General features: G+C 42.8%; 1 protein-coding gene across 2 annotated transcripts in view; it reads left to right on the top strand.

Annotated features, from left to right (window-relative positions):
* IFT52 (intraflagellar transport 52) overlaps positions 1-10,403 on the top strand; it is a 34,492-nt gene extending 24,089 nt beyond the window's left edge. For both annotated transcript variants that reach the window (XM_085853833.1, XM_085853834.1), the window contains 5 exons: positions 3,103-3,257; positions 3,479-3,566; positions 7,568-7,676; positions 9,762-9,907; positions 10,034-10,403. In XM_085853833.1, the coding sequence (XP_085709959.1) occupies positions 3,103-3,257; positions 3,479-3,566; positions 7,568-7,676; positions 9,762-9,907; positions 10,034-10,084 (549 nt within the window). In that variant the 3' untranslated portion in view covers positions 10,085-10,403. The remainder of the gene's footprint in view (positions 1-3,102; positions 3,258-3,478; positions 3,567-7,567; positions 7,677-9,761; positions 9,908-10,033) is intronic.
* Positions 10,404-20,349: the final 9,946 nt, after the last annotated feature.

Below are 20,349 nucleotides of genomic sequence, written 5' to 3'. Positions count from 1 at the left end.
AAGGATGGTAAGGACGTGAAGAGGGGCAGTGATTAAGGATGGTGGCCCGAGGCTAGTGACAGAGAAGGGGGCAGTATTGAAGGTGTGGGAAGGATAGGTCAAAGAGCTATTAAATCAGGAAGGAAGCAGCAGTGAGGTGGAGCTACCGTTTATGTTGAAGTGAAAGTGAAGTTGGTGGAGACCACAGAGAAGAAAGTGCGGATGGCATTGAAGAGAATGAAGATGGGAAGAGTGCCAAGCATTTATGAGGTGTGCACAGAGATGATAATTGCAACAGCAGTAGTCGGAGTCAGTTGGACGAAGAGGCTGTTGAACATATGTATGAGGGAGGATTCAATTCCAGAGGAGTGGAGGACGGGATTAATGTGCTGATATTGAAGAGGAAAGGAAATGTTCAAGATATGGTGAAGTACAGGGGCATTACACTCTTAAGTCATGTCATGAAGGTTCTGGAGAGGATTCTGCACAGGAGGATAAGGAAGAGTGTGGTGAGGGAGATCAGAGAAGAGCAGCAAGGGTTTAGAAAGGGTAGGGGGTGGCAGATGGGATGTTCACGCTGAGACAGCTGGTGGAGAAGAGGATTGAGTTGCAAGGTGAGATGGCATTGGTATTTGTGGACCTGGAGAAGGCCGACGACACTGTCCCGAGAGAGATGGTGATGGTGACACTGAGATGGATGGGAGTGCTGGAAGCAGAAGTTAGGTTGGAGGAAGGGATGTACAAGGGAACGAAGGGAAGAGTCTTGGTTGGTCCTGGGATGTCTGAGGAGTTCAGCCTGAACATTGGTTTTGAGGCAGGGAAGCGCTCTCAGCTCACTCATGTTTATCATGGTGATGGAGCTATTAAGCAGGAAGGTGAGCTTGAGGGGTAGTATGGGGAAGATGCTGTATGCAGACGATCTGGCTGTTGTGATGGAGAGTGGGCCAGGACATGCAGAAAGTACTGGGGGAGTGGAAGAAGGCATGTTGGAAGCATAGGCTGAATATGAGTATGGAGAAGACTGAGGTGATGCAGGTCGGGAAGCAGAGAAAATATATGAATATCAGGTTAGAGGGGAAGTAGATCAGGCAGGGAAATAGGTTTGAGTATCTAGGACGAACAGTGACCGGGGATGGTAAGTCCAAGGCAGAGGTGTGGAGGAGGATTCAGGTGGGGGGTGAATGTGTGGAGGGAGTAATGGCAGACAGAAAGATATCAAGAAAATTGGAAAGTTCTAATGTCATGTGTAACACCGGCCTAACTTTACGGTTTGGAGATGGTGGCACTGACAGAGAGAATATCAGAGGCTGCAGGTTTGCGAAAACAACTGGGTCAGGAGGATGGATGAACTGAGGGAAAAGATTGGTGTGCAGATGAGTTTGACGGGGAGATTGGTGAAATGCTGGTTGAAATGGACTGGGCACTTGGTGTGGATGGGGGAAGAGAGAATGGCAAAGAGATAAGGAAATCCAACACAGGTGGATGCCATTTAGCCTATCATGCCTGCGTGAGCACCACACCACCCCATCCACACAAAATCCAAGGAAGAAAATGAAATTTTTTTTTTAATTCATGAAATAAATTTGTTAGTTTTTTTTTCTTTGGAGTTTTTATATTCCCCCACCCCCTTTTCTTCCCCTCAGAGGAGGGGGAATGGGCTTGGTTAAAAACACATCAACCACACAACTCCCCTTGACAAGACCCCACCAACAGCACTCCGTACACATGCACACAATCACCTTCAATGCTCAAACTACCTAAAAGTCTTATCAACATCCCCATACCCCTCTATCTCTATAACTTCCCGGTACCTATCTAATTCTAATTTAAACTTATCTACTTTTTTCTGCTGCCACTACCTTTCCAGGGAGATCGCATAGATTGAGGGAGCAAAGTAGGAGGAAGAGATGTAGACCATGGTTGAGATGGGAGGATTGTGTGAGGAGGGACATCCATAAAGTAGGGTGGTTGGAGAGTGGAGAGAGTTGGCTGAGGACAGAGGGAGGTAGAGGAGTATCATCATCAAGGCAGGGCCGAAGTGTGGTGCTATCGGACCTCACCCCTTTTATAGGGAAGAGGAGGAAGAGATGAAAAGCATTTTGTCATCAAATTTTCAAAAAGCACTATTATGAAAATATGGAGATGACAAATTTATAACTTGCTCATAAGGTCAAAGGGCAGTGTCACATAAAATCATAAATTTCATCCAATTGACGTGAAATTTTAAGAATTTTGCAGCACCGATAATAAAACAAACTGTCATACTTTGGACCCATCATGCGTGCAGAAAACGAGTCTGTGGAAGTCCACCATGCTGAGTGTGGTTGAAGGAAGAAGAGGAAGAGTCATACATTGTATGGGCTGGATGGATGGGGTAAAGGTTGCAACCAAGCTGTTTCTGTCAGAGCTTCGGGAGTTAGTGCAGGATAGGGATGTTTGGAGAAACCTGATCAATCACTGCCGTCACCAGAAGTCTGCCATGGGTTGACGGAACTCGAGAACTAAGTGATTGCATTTGAGAGTTTTTTATTTCATTATTTATACAGTCTCGTGGAAGAGCTAAAGCAGAATGGAAGGGAACAAAATGGAAATGGGGAAATACCAACAGCATAAGAGAAGTGATAATGAAATCAATAGGAGGGGTAGGACACACGTGGGTGAAGAAGCTGCACATAAACTGAATGAAATACAGCAAGAAGAGAAAGGAGAAAGTGAGGATGAAACAGATAATGAACAAACAAGAAGAGGTGAGGGAGAGGAGGTGGGGGTTCACAACAACCTGGAAAAAGAGTGTGCTTGGGAATGGGGTCATTTGGGGTGGAAGATATCATGAGTATGGATGTGGATGACCTGAGGTAGTGGTGAACAGCTGTTTCAAAGTCCTTGAGTGCAGAATTGGACTGAACAGACTGGTGAAGATGGTTCCACCGGCAAGAGAAAAGAGGAACAAATGAGTGGAAGTGAGGAGTGATCCTGGATTTTGCTTGTTTAACATGAAGAGGGTTCCGATTGATAAGGAATTAACAGAGTAACATTCAGCATGTTTTGTGTTGCAAGTTTAACTCGATTCATATGATGATGATAAACGGTTGATCAAAGGATGAACTTGATGTGGCTTGGCAGATTTCAGACTACCATACTCTGCCAGACACTGGTCATATGGCCGAAGATCTTCGGGTATACCTGCAGGAGAATGAGGAGATCCCCCAGGAAATCACCTCCCTCTTCGTCATCAAGCATTTCCAGTTTGACAACGAGTCCCTGCCAAGTGTTATAAAGTTAGTTCTTCACCTTGGCATGAAATGCAAGGTTTTTACTTTCTCTGGTTCACTTCCCTCTGGCAAAGTACTACATATTGGATGAATGATGAGCAAGTGTTTTTGCAACATGTCACTGTTTCAAAAACGATTTGATGGAGATGAGAGAACTGTTTATGTTTTGTTTATGACTCTGATGAATATCTGTAAATCTCAGGTTATTCTGTCTGTAACGCCCTCAGGGCCTGTGAAGAGCTGCGTGTTAAATATGAGGCTCTTGAACTGATCCAGCCACAATTCGAGGTGCCTCTGCCTCCTCTACAACCTGCCGTGAGTATTTTAGTTTCACTTAGCAAATAAATGAATATACAGAAAACTTCGGGTATTGGGGTTGATGATGATCTGATCGAGCCCAGTGTGTGAAGCTTTTGACAGGTAAAGGATAGAAAAAAAAACAAGTTTCAAGATATAATTACAAGTGTAATAGGAACCTGATTGTGACCATCAAACTTGAATGTATCCGCTTTATAAAAGCACGAAGGGTCTTGTGAAAATCAGTTCTATCTCCCACGCCAAACTTTGGTTTTCATTTGATTTCCCAAGGCTCTCACAGATTGTTATACAGTTTCTGAAGTATGATGCATCTCAGGCTGTAAATGAATCTCGGCTTTTTGGCAGAAATAAAGATGGACCCATCTTGCTGGTATTATGAGAAAGAAATGCTGACCTTGCTTTTGATCATTCAGTTGTGACATATAAAGTGAAGGGTGGAGGGATGGGGTGGTGGTTGGGGTGGGGGGAAGTCTCAAAACAGTGGAGCAACCCTTACATGTCATGAGAAGTGGATGACTCCATAAAGTAATTCCATGGCAGAAGAACCAAAAATGGCATTCAGTGAGTAATAAATCTCGAAGAAAGCCAATTTAATGGTATGGAATGTTTTTGGGCTGGCAGTGCTTCCAAAATGATACCAGATAATCATGATGCTACTGTTTGGGTAACTAATGGTTTTTCTTTTTTTGTACACATAGTTTAGGCTCGTGGAAGAGCTAGAACATTTAACGGATCAGAACACTATGGAACAAAAGGTACAGTCGAGAGAGAGGGTGTGGTGGAACACCAACAGCGGAGTTGAAGGACAATATAGAGGGTGACTTGGACAAACAATGGATGTGGGGAGGAATGGGGGGATAGGAAATGACACTTGTGTTGGACAAGATGAATACAGAAGGAAACTCCAAGAAGGGAAAACTGGAAATTTGGAAGGAGGAGGGTTTGGGGTGGTGTGGGGGAGGGAGAGTGGATAACGAGTGAAGAAAAGATCATTGTTTTGGATTGGGGACGATCTGAGATGGTGGTGAATAGCTGTCTTGAAGACCTGGAGGGAAGAATGAGATTGAAAAGAATGTGGAAGTTGATGTCACAGGTTGGAAAAAAGGGGAACTAATGAGTGAGTGGATGTGAGCAGTGTTTCTGGATTTTGGAAATTTTACCAGAAGGGGTTGATGGTGGCAAAGCATGGCAAGAGCAGAGGGTGAAAGACCAGAAAGGAGGTGAGGAGATGGTTGAAGACAGAGACCAGCAACCTGTCTGCGATAGGAAAGTGATAGGCCCATAGACTCAGCTTCAGCGCAGGAGATTTCAATGATGTTGAAGGTCCTGGTTTCCATGGCGTCAAACTGAGCAATGTTTGAGGCAGGAGAGCCTGTGCAGAGGGGAGTGCAGTACTCCATCAATCTGCAGATGAAGGCCTTTTAGATGGATAGGAGTTCATTTGTGTCAAGGAAGGATTTTTTTTGCACGACAGAGAATGCCCAGTCAGCGACTGGCTTTGGAGGCCAACTTTGAAATGTGATTTGCCCAAGAAAGATCTTGGCTGACAGTGAGACCCAGGAGTTTGAGTAACTGAATATCCTCAAGAGGATTGTTTAGAATGTCGATCGGAGGATTTGCCAGATGGTCCTTTCAGAGAGGCATAGTGAGAGTGGGAGGTTTGTCTGGATTGAAAGACATCTTCCAAGTGTTTGACCAGCTTGTGATTTTCTCAAGATCGAAAGAGAGGGAAGAGGTTGCAGCCTGCCTGTCTTAAGGATGAGGAATGTCACGGCACAGGGTGGAGTCATCAGAAAATTGATAAAAGGATTTTCCAGAGAGTTAGATGGATCATTTCTGAAGAATGGGAACAGGACTAGGCCCAGAACACTGCCTTGGGACACTCCTGCCTTGACAGGGAGAGTCGATGAAAGGATTCCATCGAGTGCCACATCTTGGCTACGAGAGTAGAGGAAGTCAGTAAGCTATGTGTTAAGTTGGTCTTGTATGCCATAGGCAGAGAGTTTGGAGAGTAAGGCAGGATGCCAGACTGCATCAAAATCATGGGATACAGTATATTCAGAGAGACTGCCCTGATCTCATGTCTGACATTGAAGTCATCTATCCATTGTTAGGTGAGTAGAAGCAGCATATCCAAGGTGGAATGACCTGGTCTGGATCCAAATTGGTAATCTGAGATGAGGTTGTTAGAGAAAAGGAAGGATTTCGTATCAACTGTGATCGTCGATTGCATGACCTTGCTGACGAATCAAGATAAGCTGATAGGTCTGGAGTTAGGGGGATATGTTTTGCATCCCTTTTAAGTAATGCAATGATATTGGCAGATTTCCAAGCAGACGGACAATGACCCAGGGCAAATGATAGGGTGAAAAGGGCAGAGAGAGGAAGTGCAAGAGCATCTGAGCAGGTTTTTTAGGATACATGAGCTGAGTCCAGTCCAGTAGCAGAGTCCGAGTCTAGGGTTGAAAGAACCTTCTCCACCTTCTCAAGTGCAAAAGATATAGAGTCCAGGAGCATTTGGGTATGATGAGGAAGGTTGGGTACTGAGAGTGAGGAGTTGGGATACTATATTCGGAAGCAAACACAGAATTGAGGCATTCATCCTTGTCATGAGCAGAGTCGGCTGTGGTGCCATTTGACGTGAAGAAAGGGATGGAAGGGGAGCATACACTAGAGACAGACTTGACAAGGCAAGTTCAATCTTGAGGTTGGGCAGATGTTGTTTTCAGGCTATCCTGATAGTGGACACACACACACTCCTAATATTGGATATTTTGAACAGACACATGATAATTCCACAATTTCCTCCCTGTGCCTCGCTGAGAAGTTGCTCAGAAACAATGTTTTGTTGTGAACTTGAAGATAAAGTCTAATTTATTTTCTTTATAAATCAGAACTACTCACAGTCTTCAAGGCCTTTGTTCATAGCTCAATGGAGTACTGCCTTCCCCTATAGGTTATGGGGAATCTAAAGCTCTCAAAATTATTGGAATCTCCTATAATGCGGTTGAAGCACAAGGTCTGTTGCTTTCACATCACAGGCAGATCGGTGGCTTCTCTGTACTGGCAACTAAGAGGGTTGGTTTAGATTGGGTGAATGGGGTTGTAAAATATTGTGGGAAGATGGTGTTACACTCCCTACTTTTGAAGCCCTGGGATGCAGAGTGCAATTGAACCGCATCTGGAAGGCGGTTCCAAAAACAGGTAAAAAGATGAACAAAATAATGGAGGTGGGTGGTAAGCCTGGATTTTGAGAGTTTTACCAGGAAACGGTTACTCGAAGAATGTGTGCATTACGGATGGTCGGAAGGCTGAGAGATCAGAGGCATCTAGACCATTATTAGTTTGTGTGTAAGTGCCACCATGAATGTTTAAAAATAAAAATAAAAATCAGACTCACTCGGTCAGGCCAGATGGCTGTGGAGCTTGGGGAAACTTGTGCAGATGACCCCTCAAGGTGGGATTAATTCAAGCCATTGAGGTAATAGTGGTAGTAGTCATCTCAGCTGGACTGGAGAGTGTGTGGAAGGTCATCATAGATATTGTGAGGAAGGCTGATGTGATTTTAATTGCGAGTCACAAATGGTGTACTTTTCACCCAAGATGTGTCGACAATTGACTGACGGCTTATTCACGTGTGAATCCCATACAACATCAATTTGATCATGAGGCAAACTTCGGGGTGACCTTAAGGTGAAGCCCATTTACATTGAAGCAAATTGCATGGATGAATCATCTTCAGTCGGCTGGCTTTTTGACTGACTGCTGAAGCTGAGCTTCTTGCTTTTGATGTTGAATGTGCAATGTGTCTGGAAATCCCACTGCATAAGTTTACCATGATGAAGTAAACTTTCTGGTACCGTATTACTTTATCTCTCTGATATTTTTGGATGTGTCTGATCTAACCTTGATTCTGCCATAAAATCGGACTTTAACCTTCCTTCCCCCTTTCCCCACCCCCAACATATTTTCTTGACTATTTGCCATTGGGTGCACAGGTATTCCCACTGGCATTTCGGGAGATTGAGCCCCCACCACTTGAGATGTATGACTTGGATGAAGCATTTTCTTCCAAAAAGGCTCACCTAGCACAAATTACCAACAAATGTGAGTACTGTAGTGCTGCTCTCTGAACAGGATTTTTTGATTGGTGTACATTTACACAATTGGTGAAACCCTGCCTGATTATTCTGTGACATTCCACATTCCATTACTTCCTTTTACCAAACCTCATGCAGAAAACAAGAGTCCTTCACACTTTATGCCTTTCATTTTCTACTTTATAGATGGAGGAGTAGCAGGAGAACCGGAGTTGCATGTATTGCAGAAAAGATTAGAGAGGCTTGATTGTGGTGGTTTGGGCACATGATGAGAAGAAAGGATGAGCAACCAATCAAGAATGTATGGAATGACCCAATTAGAGAGGAAAGATCAAGATGAAGACAGAGATTTTGGTGGATTGATGCAGTGGTAAGAGATTTTAAGAACAAGGGATTGAGAGAGGAAGATACAGAAGACGGAGGAGAATGTGTGAGGCAGGTCCGAGTAGCCAACCCCAAACTGTTAGGATTAAGGCTTAAGAAAGAAGAACAAAGGGCATAACAGTTTTAGGGGGAAATCGTGGAATATTCTTCTCTCTCTATCTCTATCTCTATCTTTCTTGGACAAACCACATTTCTAAGTTGGCTTCCAAAGACAGTCGCTGACTGGGCATCCTCCATCATGCAAAGTACTTCCATGGCACAACTGAATTCTTATCTACCAACATAGCCTTCATCCACAGCTTTATGGAGGACTGCTCTCTCCTCTGGGCTAGCTCCCCTGCCTCACACCTTGCTCAACTTGATACTGTCTAAACCAAGGCCTTCAATATCATTGGAATCTCCCATGACAAAGCTCAGTCAATGGGCCTCTCACTTTCACATTGCAGACAGGTCGTTGATCTCTCTATCTTCTACCACCTTTCTGGTCCCTCTAGTGGGGCAACTTAGCATAACAATTGTGCATTTTGTGAGGAAAGCACCAAATTTGGCACACTAGTAGCCTAACATATTATGAACAGATTTGGATATTGGACCATCTCAAATTCAGCCGCTGATGGCTGTGGCAGCCATTTTCCACTGCCATCAAAAATTTTGAGATGGCCCAATATCCAAATGTGTTCATAATATGATAGGCTACTCGTGTGCCAAATTTGGTGCTTTCCTCACAAAATGCACAATTGTCATGCTATTTTTAGCTAAGTTGCCCCACTACTCTGCTCTTTCGCTGCTCTGTTCCCCAGGTATTTTCAGGGTACACATTGTCTGTCAACAACGTGCCTCTGTGAAACTTGCAAAATGCAGAATCACTGTTCCCCATCCACACATTTGTTCCTCTTGTTGTGTTTTTTACCACCTGTGGAACAATCTTCCACATTCTCTTCAATCGCATTCTTTTCTCCAAGTCTTCCGGACGACTGTTCACCACCATCTCAGATCCTGATGCATTCTATGTTCTTGCTGCTCCACGAGCCTCGAAATTGAAAACAAAAAAATAAGAGTGCAACGAGCTCTTCCACTGCACACAGTTGGCTGTAAAGGCTGTTTCCCCACACAATCAAGAGCCAGGGTGTTGTTTTGTCCGAGCTCTGTTTGGTTTTGATCGGAGTTAAACATTTTCCTCACCAAGCCAAGCATAGATAGCCATCTGCAATGGAAATGCTCCATTAAAGTAGCTGGCTATGTATCCCACAAAGCTGAATGGAGAATGAGGAAAAGTTACCTCCGCTACCGAAAATGGACGGAGGTGAGTTATAGTTTCACTCCTGTCTATCTGGCTGTGAGCACAATATCTCAAAAAGTTATGGACGGATTCTGACAAAACCTGGTGGACAGGTTGAGTGTGTGATAAGGACAAATTGATGAGATTTTGGTTAAGGTCCGGATGCAGATCAGACCTATCAGTGGGATACAAAACGTAAACTGTTCAGCTTGGCGGAGGTATGTGCTCTACCGAGTGCTGTTCTAGTTTTACCGGTTAATGCCGAGTGTCTTTTGCCCCGATGAAGAGTCAAAGTCCGAAATGTCAGCTTTTGAAAATCTCGATCAACATCGTGTTAATTTCAGCTTACCCTGACCAACATCCTGTTAATTTTATCCAATATCCCACAAAGCTCAATGGTTTTGTGCTGAACCAGCTGCCGTTTTTCAGGCTCCGATGGAGACCTGGACCTGTACATTCGACGCTGCGGTGACATTCTGGGCGTGTCAAACGAAATCCCACCAGATGCACAAGACTCACGGCACGTCCTGGAGCACATCTTCCTCCAGCTGATAGAGTTCAAGAAACTGAATCGGGTTCGATGCCATCACACTTGATGCCTTTCATGTTTGGATTCCATGGATTTAATGGTGTTTGTCTTTGCATAAATTATCATTTTTGTTGAAAAAAAGTTTTGTAATTTTTTTTCCCCCCACCCAAAGGATTTGAGAATGATTACACCTGATGAATCTCTGAGGTTTGACCTGGATTGAAACACTCCCTCAATGGCCATATTACTACAACAACAACAAATACTTCAGAATATACATAATTTCTTGAAGTTTTAATCCATAATGATGTAAATATTTGGATTCAATTATCAACCCTTGTATGCTAATTGTGTTATTCACACCACGTGCATCTTTTTCCGGCACGTGTTGATAAAGTTTACGTTTTATGTTTGCATTTTTTGTTAGCCTTTATTTAATTCCATGTATGTTGCGTCATTGATCATTTACACAGGGGATCATTTTCACAAAGTCAAATTTTGGGTGCCTTAAAAAAATAATAATAAAAAGAAAACTGCAAAAACTTTTTTTTAATGGATATTTATGCATACCATTGTGGACTGTTTATTGAAAAGTCCAAAATACATCAACCAGCCTTTTTTAATATCGTGAGACAAAAAATGTTAATTTCTTTAAAATTTAACTTCATCTTCACGATGTTAGAAGTACACAGTCCTAACACTGAGACTGCAATTAATGTAAGTATATGTGGGAAAAATACACACCCAGGTGGGGAATTGAGCCCAGGTCGTTTGGTGAGTCATACCAGTATACCAGTTTATGCTGTGCCATCTGAGCTATCTGGGAGACATTGTCATGATGCTGAATGAGCTGAAGTTGGATAAATGAACATCATGTAGTAAGGTTAAGTTAAAATAGATTCAATTTTTTTAACAAGTGTAATGAAGCTACGTATCTAAGAATATCTAATGACTGATAAATCTTACCGTGATTTTTCTCTGGAACAACTTTATGTATAGATTCTCAAGGCAGGCTCTGAAATAATAGGCGTTTCACTCGTAATATGGGTATCCAGCACACTGCTGATCATGGTATAAGACGACAATTTATTATGGACACATGTGGGCAGAGGCAAAGATGTCAGAAAAATTGATTGGGAAAGGGCTGGAGATGGGAAGAATACAAGTAGTGTAGTAGACAGCAGAAAAATCGTGCAAATTATGCTACAAGCATCAAATTTGGCATTTCTGTTCTGCAGGGCTTTCTGATCAAATCTGCCCAATTGGCCATTTGAAAATCCAAATTTTGAAAAATAAAAAAAAATAAAAAAAATTTGAAGTCAGCTGGCTGAAATTCTTGAAGCGCAAGTGAACATCCCAGACAGAGAACCAAGGGGAGATGCAGTCATCATTGATGGCTCAGCACTTTTCAATGCCCTACCTCCACACACTTCAAAGATATTCAATGACTATGCTAAAGAAGACATCATCCCAAAGGTGGAATCCTATGGTGCCAGGTATCAGAGGGTGGACGTAGTGTTTGATGTGTACAAGAAGTCAAGTCTGAAGTCCGACACAAGGTTGAAAAGGGGGCAAGGAATCAGAAGAAGAATGACAGGAACCAGTAAGACCCCAAGTAACTGGAGAAGCTTTCTTTGAGATGATAGCAACAAGACTGAGCTGTTTCACTTCCTTGTGGAAAAGATGTGTGAAGCACAGACGACAAACACAGTCATTGTCAAAAGGAGAAGATGCCATTAGCAACACAAGGAAGTCACTGGATGCTGTGTCTCCATGTTGTCATGAAGAAGCTGACACTCGAATATTTGTACACGCCAGGGATGCAACGACGGATGGTAGCAAGTCCATTATCATTAAGGCTAATGACACGGATGTACTAGTCATAGAAATATCTGTACTGCCATTCTTACAGGAACTAGGTCTTGAGAACATGTGGATTGCCTTTGGCCAAGGAGCCAAGGTGTGATGGATTCCAGTCCATGAGGTAGTTTCTGCAATAGGGCCTGAGAAAGCTGGAGGGATCCCATACTTCCATGCGTTCACTAGATGTGACATCGTGTCTGCCTTCGGCGGTAAAGGGAAGAAAACTGCATGGCAGACTTGGAATGTCTTTGATGATGTTTCTGAAACATTCACCAATCTCAGCCAGCATCCAACATTGATTCGTGATCTTGACTTTTTTGAAGTTTTTTTTTTTTCAAATTTTTCAAAATTTGGATTTTCAAATGGCCAATCAGGCAGATTTGATTAGAATCCCCTGGAGAACAAATGTGCCAAATTTGATGCTTGTATCATCATTTGCACGATTCCTCTCAAAAATTGCTGTTATCTGCCCCACTAAAGAGAGAAGACAGAGTTGGGACAGTTGGAAAGAGAGGAGAGAGGTTGGGAATATATTAAATCAATGGGAGTGGAAAGAAGGAGTATGTACAGTACTGGAAAACAGGGAAATTGGATAGGAGGTGAGGGGTGCGGTATTTTCCCATCTTGCACATCCAGTGCTGAATCGCACAAACTGATTCAGTGCATTCGTACTTCCTTTATTGTTCCTCATCATCATACTAAAATATGCAACTTGGTGTGTCTGTCTTCCTGACCATGATACATTTGGTCATTACTTATCCAATCTCAATCAAACATCCCAGGGGGACTAGAGGGTCACACGATGGAGGTTGTAGCAACTTAATTCCACCACCCCCCCCATTCCCCACCAACGTGGTTTTCCATGACAAACTCCATGTTAACGTGTATAAATAGCTTATCATGGCATTTCTTATGCCTGGTGTTGGTTTAATGGTTAGGGTGGTTGGTTTGGGATCCTGTTCAAATCCCACTTTCTGTTTAATTAATACCAGGTGGGGTTGACTCTGTCATCCTTCCGAGGTCAGCAAAAATGAGTGCCAGCATACTGGTATCCCATGTCGGAGTGGCAACCTGTCCAGGATTGTGCCCAATCGCCATGGAGACTGCTTAGGCAGCACCAACGCTCTGCACAGAGTATGGTCCCAATGGATGGATGAATGGCATATCTACTTGAAGCATAAATTATAATGATAACCACAAACTACAGTGCTCAGTCAATTCTGTCCAATGTATGATTACATTTTGAAACAGTTGCTGCTGTTGTTTAACACCAAACTGAAATAGATTTGGAGGAAACCTGACGTGCTTGAGGCATTCATTATATGCTTATCATGTCCCCCTCAGACTAATGGACCTGAGCCGTCTCAACTTGCTCGGCCGCTAGCTAGGCCACATTGATCTTCAGCGAATAAAAGTGCTGAAATGAGTCTTTCTGCATGAATGATGTATCCCATTGCCTGTTAGATTTTTCTAGCCATCAGATTATATGTCGGCTGCCGATGGATTGTTTATAACTTTGATCTTGGGGCCGCGTATGTGATTTCTCCCGGCCATGGCTTCAATTGTGGCATGTAATATTGCCCCCGACACCCTTTTGGCCCAATTGTGACCTTTATTCAATGCATAACCCCATTCCTAATGGTCGCTAGCATTGTTCAATACTCACCTGAGGAAAATTTGGAGAAAATTGGACGTACTTCCACATGGGCAGTGTATTGGCTAAGAGTCGCCTGTCCGCGCACCTACCGGAAGTAAAAAAAACTTATTAAAAGCGGTTATCTAGTTCCGTCAAGTCATGGCCGACTTCTGGTGACATTCATGAACAGATTTCTCAAAACATCCCCATCCTCCACTGCTTTCAGAAGCTCTGGCAGAGACATCTTCGTTGCAGTCTATACCCCTTCAATCCAGCACATACAAGGCCTCTTCCTCTTCTTTCCTCAACAATACCTAGCATGGTTGACTTCTCAAGACTTTCATTTTCTGCACGCATGACGTGTCCAACCGAAGTATGACAGTTTCTGTTTTCACATCAGCCCTTCTGATGTACATGGTAGTCTAATTCCTTCAAACACCGATTTGTTTGTTCTCTTGGTTTGTTTTGTCACATCTTTGTCTTTCCAGATCTTTGTCAATCCTGACATTGCTGTTCTCCCAAACACTAACCATCTATTTATTTCCCCTCCACATTCTCCACTCGCTTCAATCTTATAACCAACTCTCCCAGTTGTCTTGTTCACTCCCTTGTGTCCCTCTTCCCTTGATCTCACTTTCACTGCTACTCTGCTGGTGGTGTTTCCCCCTTTCCTTTTGTTCCCTTCCATTCTGCTAGATTTTCTTCCATGAGCCTCGATCATCTATACAAAAAGGGACTCCCCATCTCCCCCCCCCTCTTACACAGGTGATTTGATGATATTAATTGATGACATTTCAATTTCTCATGCTATCAGACCAAAGGAAACATTCCCAATTGAAATCATTACCAGACACCTCACTAAGGTCAATGATCAATATAAATCTGTACAATTACTTTGTATGGGAAAACAGCAATTCTGTACCAGATGCATTCATTTCATTGCAGTATGGATGACAGGTACGCACACTCGCCGTGATGCTGTCGAGCCTGGGTTTGAATCCCAACCCATCTATAAACTGTCATCCCGGTGTTCCACAGGCACGGTGATTCGTCATTGTGTGAGAGGTCCAAGAAACTGCTTCGGCAAAATCGACACTCAGTAAAGAGTATCCATTGATATTGTGTGTGTGTGTGTGTGTGTGTGTGTGTGTGTGTGTGTGTGTGTGTGTGTGTGTGTGTGTGTGTGTGTGTGATCACGTGCACCAAAGTACTTAAATTAAGCTGCAAGTGCTAATAAATATATATATATATATATATATATATATATATATATATATATATATATCCTCCTCCTCTTCTTCTTCTTTCGGCTGCTCCCGTTAGGGGTCGCCACAGCGGATCATCCGTATGATCCGCATAGTGATTTGGCACATGTTTTACGCCGGATGCCCTTCCTGACGCAACCCTGGTCATCTCTTACAACACAGGGATATGGTACACCTATTTTAACCGGGGTATACACCAGCCCAGTATGCTGGTACTCATTTTGCTGAACTCGGGAGGATGACAGGCTGAGTCAACCCCCTGGTGTATTAATTCAGTGGCCCAACGGGGCTTGAACTCAGGACCTTTTGGATCCCAAGCCGCTGCCCTAACCACTGTGCCAACACCAGGCTATATATGTATGTATATATATATATATATAATATCTAGTTCCGTCATGCATATATATACATATATATATATATATATATATATATACATATATACACATATATACATATATATATATATATATATATATATATACATATATATACATATATATATATATATACATATATACATATATATACATATATACATATATATACATATATATATATATACATATATATATATATATATATATATATATATATATACATATATATATATATATATATATATATATATATATATATATATATATATATATATATGCATGACGGAACTAGATTATATATATGTATATATAAGTATATATATATGTATATATATATAGATATATATATATATATAGATATATATATATAGATATATATATATATAGATATATATATATATAGATATATATATATATAGATATAGATATAGATATATATATATATAGATATAGATATAGATATAGATATAGATATAGATATATATATATATATATATATATATATATATATATATATATATATATATATATATATATACATATGCCAGACGACCCCTGAACCCAACGGGTTTCACCTTGTAACAGTGGTTGATGAAAAAAATAATTTCAAGAAAAAAAAAGATAGCTCCAGCGAACTATACGCTGAGGTTGTTTGCATTGATAAAATTCTCCTGAAGAGCATGACTGAATCGGGAATTGATTTTTTAATAATTTTTTTCGTTACCTGATTTGAACGAAACTTAATACTGCATACCGCAGGAGAATGGTGAGTAAGGTGGCCCTAAAATTTTTGCGTTATGGTGTACCGTTTTGGCTGTATTTCAGGAATATACATTCATACATACAAAATGAGAGTTTTAGTAATATATACACTGCATATATATGTATATATATATATATATGTATATATATATATGTATATATATATATATATATATATATATATATATATATATATGTATATATATATATATATGTATATATATATATATATATATATATATATATATATATATATATATATGTATATATGTATATATATATATATATATATATATATATATGTATATATATATATATATATATATATATATATATATATATATATATATATATATATATATATTTATATATGGACACTAAGTTTCACTGTCTGAAAATCCGTGAGAATGAATCTCACATCCAGCCTTCATGTGTACGTAATATATAGATGGCCTAAACATCATCCAGACTGTGTAAATGGTAACAAAAAGCATCTGGGCATTACGCCGACGCACGTGAAGATCACTTGATCAAACTTGGGAACGCTAAATCTCGTGAACATTGTTGTTTGTCTATGATTGATCCGCGGACGTCTCCATGACAATACCAGACGTGTACACAAGCTCTTCCACGAGCCGTGAACACCTGCAGTGGAACTTGGACGCAGGACAATCGGATAATTTTTTTGTTTTGTTTTTGGGTTTATGGAAGGGGGAGGGTGGGGGATGAACAGTTGGAGGGTGAGTAAGAATATTAATGTTAGGTTGGCTGGGGGAAGCGTTGGCCTAAGTCTTTCACGAACCAGCTGGCCAGGCCTGACGTTCGACTAAAGTTCGGCCAGAAAATAGGATTTTGTTCAGGGTGCTTGCGAGCTGCGGTGGCTCGCCTACGACACCATGTGATGTCTAACGTCCACCAACTAAATCCAGCAGACAGTACACCCGGTTTAACGTCCATCCAAAGGACAGAATACGCATAGATGAATCACCCTGCCTGTGAAACACCGGGATGACAATTTATCAGCTGGGTCGGGATTCAAACCCAAGCTAGATGGCTTAGAGACGAGAGTACATACCTCGAGGATGCTCGGCCATCCTGACAGCCTGAGTTAGTTATACCTTTCTACCATTCCTGCCAATATCCATGTATCCCTATAATCCCCAACGATAGCTGGAGCCTACAGTGGTAGCTGCATCTTCGGCAGATGAATACAGCAATTAAAGCCTCTCTTGGATACACCATTTAACCTGGAGATCTCAACACACCAAAAACAATAGCACATATTCAATGGCGAGTGAGGCAATCTTCAGGTCCACATCCACATCACCGAAAGGTCAATCATGTAACTGGAAGAGCCAGATCAGAAATCAAAGGAATGACAGGATCGGCCGAATTCGATTAGCAGTGCAGTCTTGTTGAGGTTTCCCGAGAAGGCACCTCGTCGAAGAGGATTTGTCTTGTTTGCATTCACTTGGGGGATGCAATTCTAGAAGTCAATCATTTGGGCTGCAGCAGTGATTTAGACCCCCTCTTGGTATATTTCAGGTCGTAGGGTAGTTGTAGTTCAGCTCAGGCGTCGACCTTTCCTTCCGAAATGAAGAGTAATTATGCAACTTAATTTTTTCTGGAATTTGTTAAGCCTCTCCCTATAGGATAAGGGGGAGGCTTAAACCAGTTGTAGGGTTTGTTTCTACAATTGGTGCCTCCTAATTTTTAATGGAACCTCAAAGTTTCTGAGACCACTCGGACAATTAACCACCATTGAGGGGATTTTCTTCCTTCCTTTTTGATGCCAATTTCCGAGCAGTATCTCAAGAGCCAGGTGGGACTTTCGGAATGAAATTTTACATCAATGATGGGAATATAAAGCATGCGGGGTTGACATAATTTCTTGACCTTGACTTAATTTTAGGTCATGACCTAATTGTAGACATTTTAACATTTTCCACCAAAACTCAACCAACGTTTGTCTGATCAGAATGAAATTGCACTTGCTAGATAGCCTAGGCCCTAGGGCAAGGTGCATTTATGTTTAATTTACATCATACCTCTCCAGGTTAAAGGTCAAGGTCAAATGGCGTTCTGAAAAAAAAAAAACTTTTTTTTGTTGTCGCTCAATCCTGCCAATGTAGAATCTCAAAGATCGTTTGGCCTCCCAAGTTGTTTTTGAATCATCACAGTGGATCTGCACTGAAGTTGTGCACCTGATATTATTTGATTGGTATCCTTGACCTACTTTTTTGCATTGTGACCTAATTAATGGTTTTTTTTTAACAAAACACCTTTTTTTATCATAACTTGAATAATTTTCCTCCGTTTTTCATGATGATGAGTATTATGGATAGATTGTAGATGTGGACACAACTAATATATGAAGGAGCTCGGTCTCAGTGTGCCTGCGTGCCTCCGTCCCTGCGTGCGTGCATGCATCCCCACTAATCTATAATCGACAACATAAAAGGAGCTCGGTCTCGGCATGCCTGCATGCATCCGTCCCTGCGTCCGTGTGTTCCCACTAATCTCTACACAATCGGCAGCACAGTATGCACATACGTGTGTAGTATAGCAATACACACATACACGCGTACACACATATACGTACATGCAGCATATAACATGATGCAATACAGGCATGAGGAGAGTTTGTTTCCTGGCACGGCGGGTGCCTAATGCATACTAATGCGGGTGCCTCCCGTCCTAATGCAGTTTAATCAAAAGAAGGAAAAAAGGAGAGGGGGGGAGAGGTAGGGTGAAAAATACTTTTTATAATTTTGATCTTCCTCTTATTGTGTTGTACATTGTTGCGGTTCTCGGAACCGCATGCATCCAACATACAGTGGTCCCAAGACAGTTATTCCATTAATATACATGTAGATAGTCCCTTCTCTTTTGTCTAGCGGGACAACGGGAGCGTACGTTGCGAGGATCTCATAGCTAGGTGTGCTAACATCATTTCTTCTTCTTTTCATTTCTAACATCATTCCTACTCTTCTTTTCTGCTTATTCCTGAGATAAATCCGAATTTGCGTGCAGCACGTGCCGCGGCTGCGAGGAAACCACCATACCCTCACAATAACTTCTGCGGGGAAGGGGCATAAAAAGGGGGCTCGAACACCACATGAGCATCGACAGCACAGAGCTCCCGTCCTCAAGCGATCCCTCAATCAAGGCCGATAAATAGAAAGGCAACCCCACGCCACGTTGGGCGGGATGCGAGTGTGCAAGGCACAAGCAGTCCATACTTTTCAACACATTTCTGGACTAATTATATCGATCGGGTTTCACCCGCGCACACGATAGCAGAATCAGGCGAGCGTGAGCGCTGTCCACGTGGGCCATGGCGGATCTGCACATACTGTGCGAAACATGCATGGATTTATCCTAACACTTTACTGTCGGTCCTCGCTGGCAGCCGTGGGTGTTCCCCACAGACAGCGGATGTTTCCTCGCCTCTCCGGCCAGCAAAGCCATATTCAGGCAGAGACTTGTGTGCAGTCCGGATCGCTCGGGCTGCGTGACGCATCACGGAGCAGGCACATTGACCAGCGCGGGTCGGGGTGACCGAGCGGGCAAGCAGGACCAACGCCACTCTCGGCCGGTCATCAGCGCATGGCCCGGGGGTTCGTGCAAGGCAATTCATGACGCGGAGTTCGGTGTGGGCAATTCATATCACGTCGTGAGGTCGGAGCAAGACCTTTTTATGGCTTGGAGTCATCTTGCCAGAAGTGAAATGTTGCGATTTCTGGCCATCGTGGCCGGGCCGCGCCACGCAGGGGGTCGGGGCCAATCATAGCACCCAATTTGGATGACGACACAGCGCCTCGGGGTGGCCCCCTGCCCCATGCTGTAGGGCCTATAAAGGTCTGAGTGGAGCCTTCGATCTCTCTCTGCCCTGCCTCGCCTCCCGCTCAAGCTGGACTTCAACATCGCCTCGACTCTGCCCTCCTTCGTCTTCCGCACACACTGGACCGCTTCCTGCCATCATCGCTTGGACCCCGCCCTCTCCACCCGAGTCCCTCCCTTCACGCTGACGGTCACGTCTCCTTCTCTGGCCCGACGCTAGCTGCACGAAGTGCCACGAAGCAAGAGACTATGCGCCAGCTGTCAGGGGGTACCACATCACGGAGCATCCCCCCAAACGTATTGGTGGCACGTTCGGGCAAGCGCGCAAAAGTACCGAGAGACCGTAGCCTCAACTCCTCTCCTGTCTTGCTGCAATACCTCCTCTTCATCGGGTTTTCTGTGTGTGTGTGTGTGTGTGTGTGTGTGTGTGTGTGTGTGTGTGTGTGTGTGTGTGTGTGTGTGTGTGTGTGTGTGTGTGTGTGTGTGTGTGTGTGTGTGTGTGTGTGTGTGTGTGTGTGTGTGTGTGTGTGTGTGTGTGTGTGTCCTGGCACCTGTCCACATAAGTAAGACTGCAGAAGATTATTATTATTGTTATCATTTCGCATGAAGTCTGCTCTGTGCCTGCCTTTGTAAGTTGCTTGTACGTTGCCGCACCTCACGCTCTTTCTTTCCCTGCACAACACTTCCCAATAAACCTATTCCCTGTGCCACATACCTTTCCTCGCTTGCTTGCAAATAA

Source organism: Eptatretus burgeri, chromosome 14, assembly GCF_056783735.1.
Source record: "Eptatretus burgeri isolate ZD-2024b chromosome 14, Ebu_testis_v1, whole genome shotgun sequence".
NCBI lineage: Eukaryota > Metazoa > Chordata > Myxini > Myxiniformes > Myxinidae > Eptatretus > Eptatretus burgeri.
Note: the sequence above shows the minus strand (reverse complement) of the source record. Positions and strands in the feature narration are given on the sequence as shown.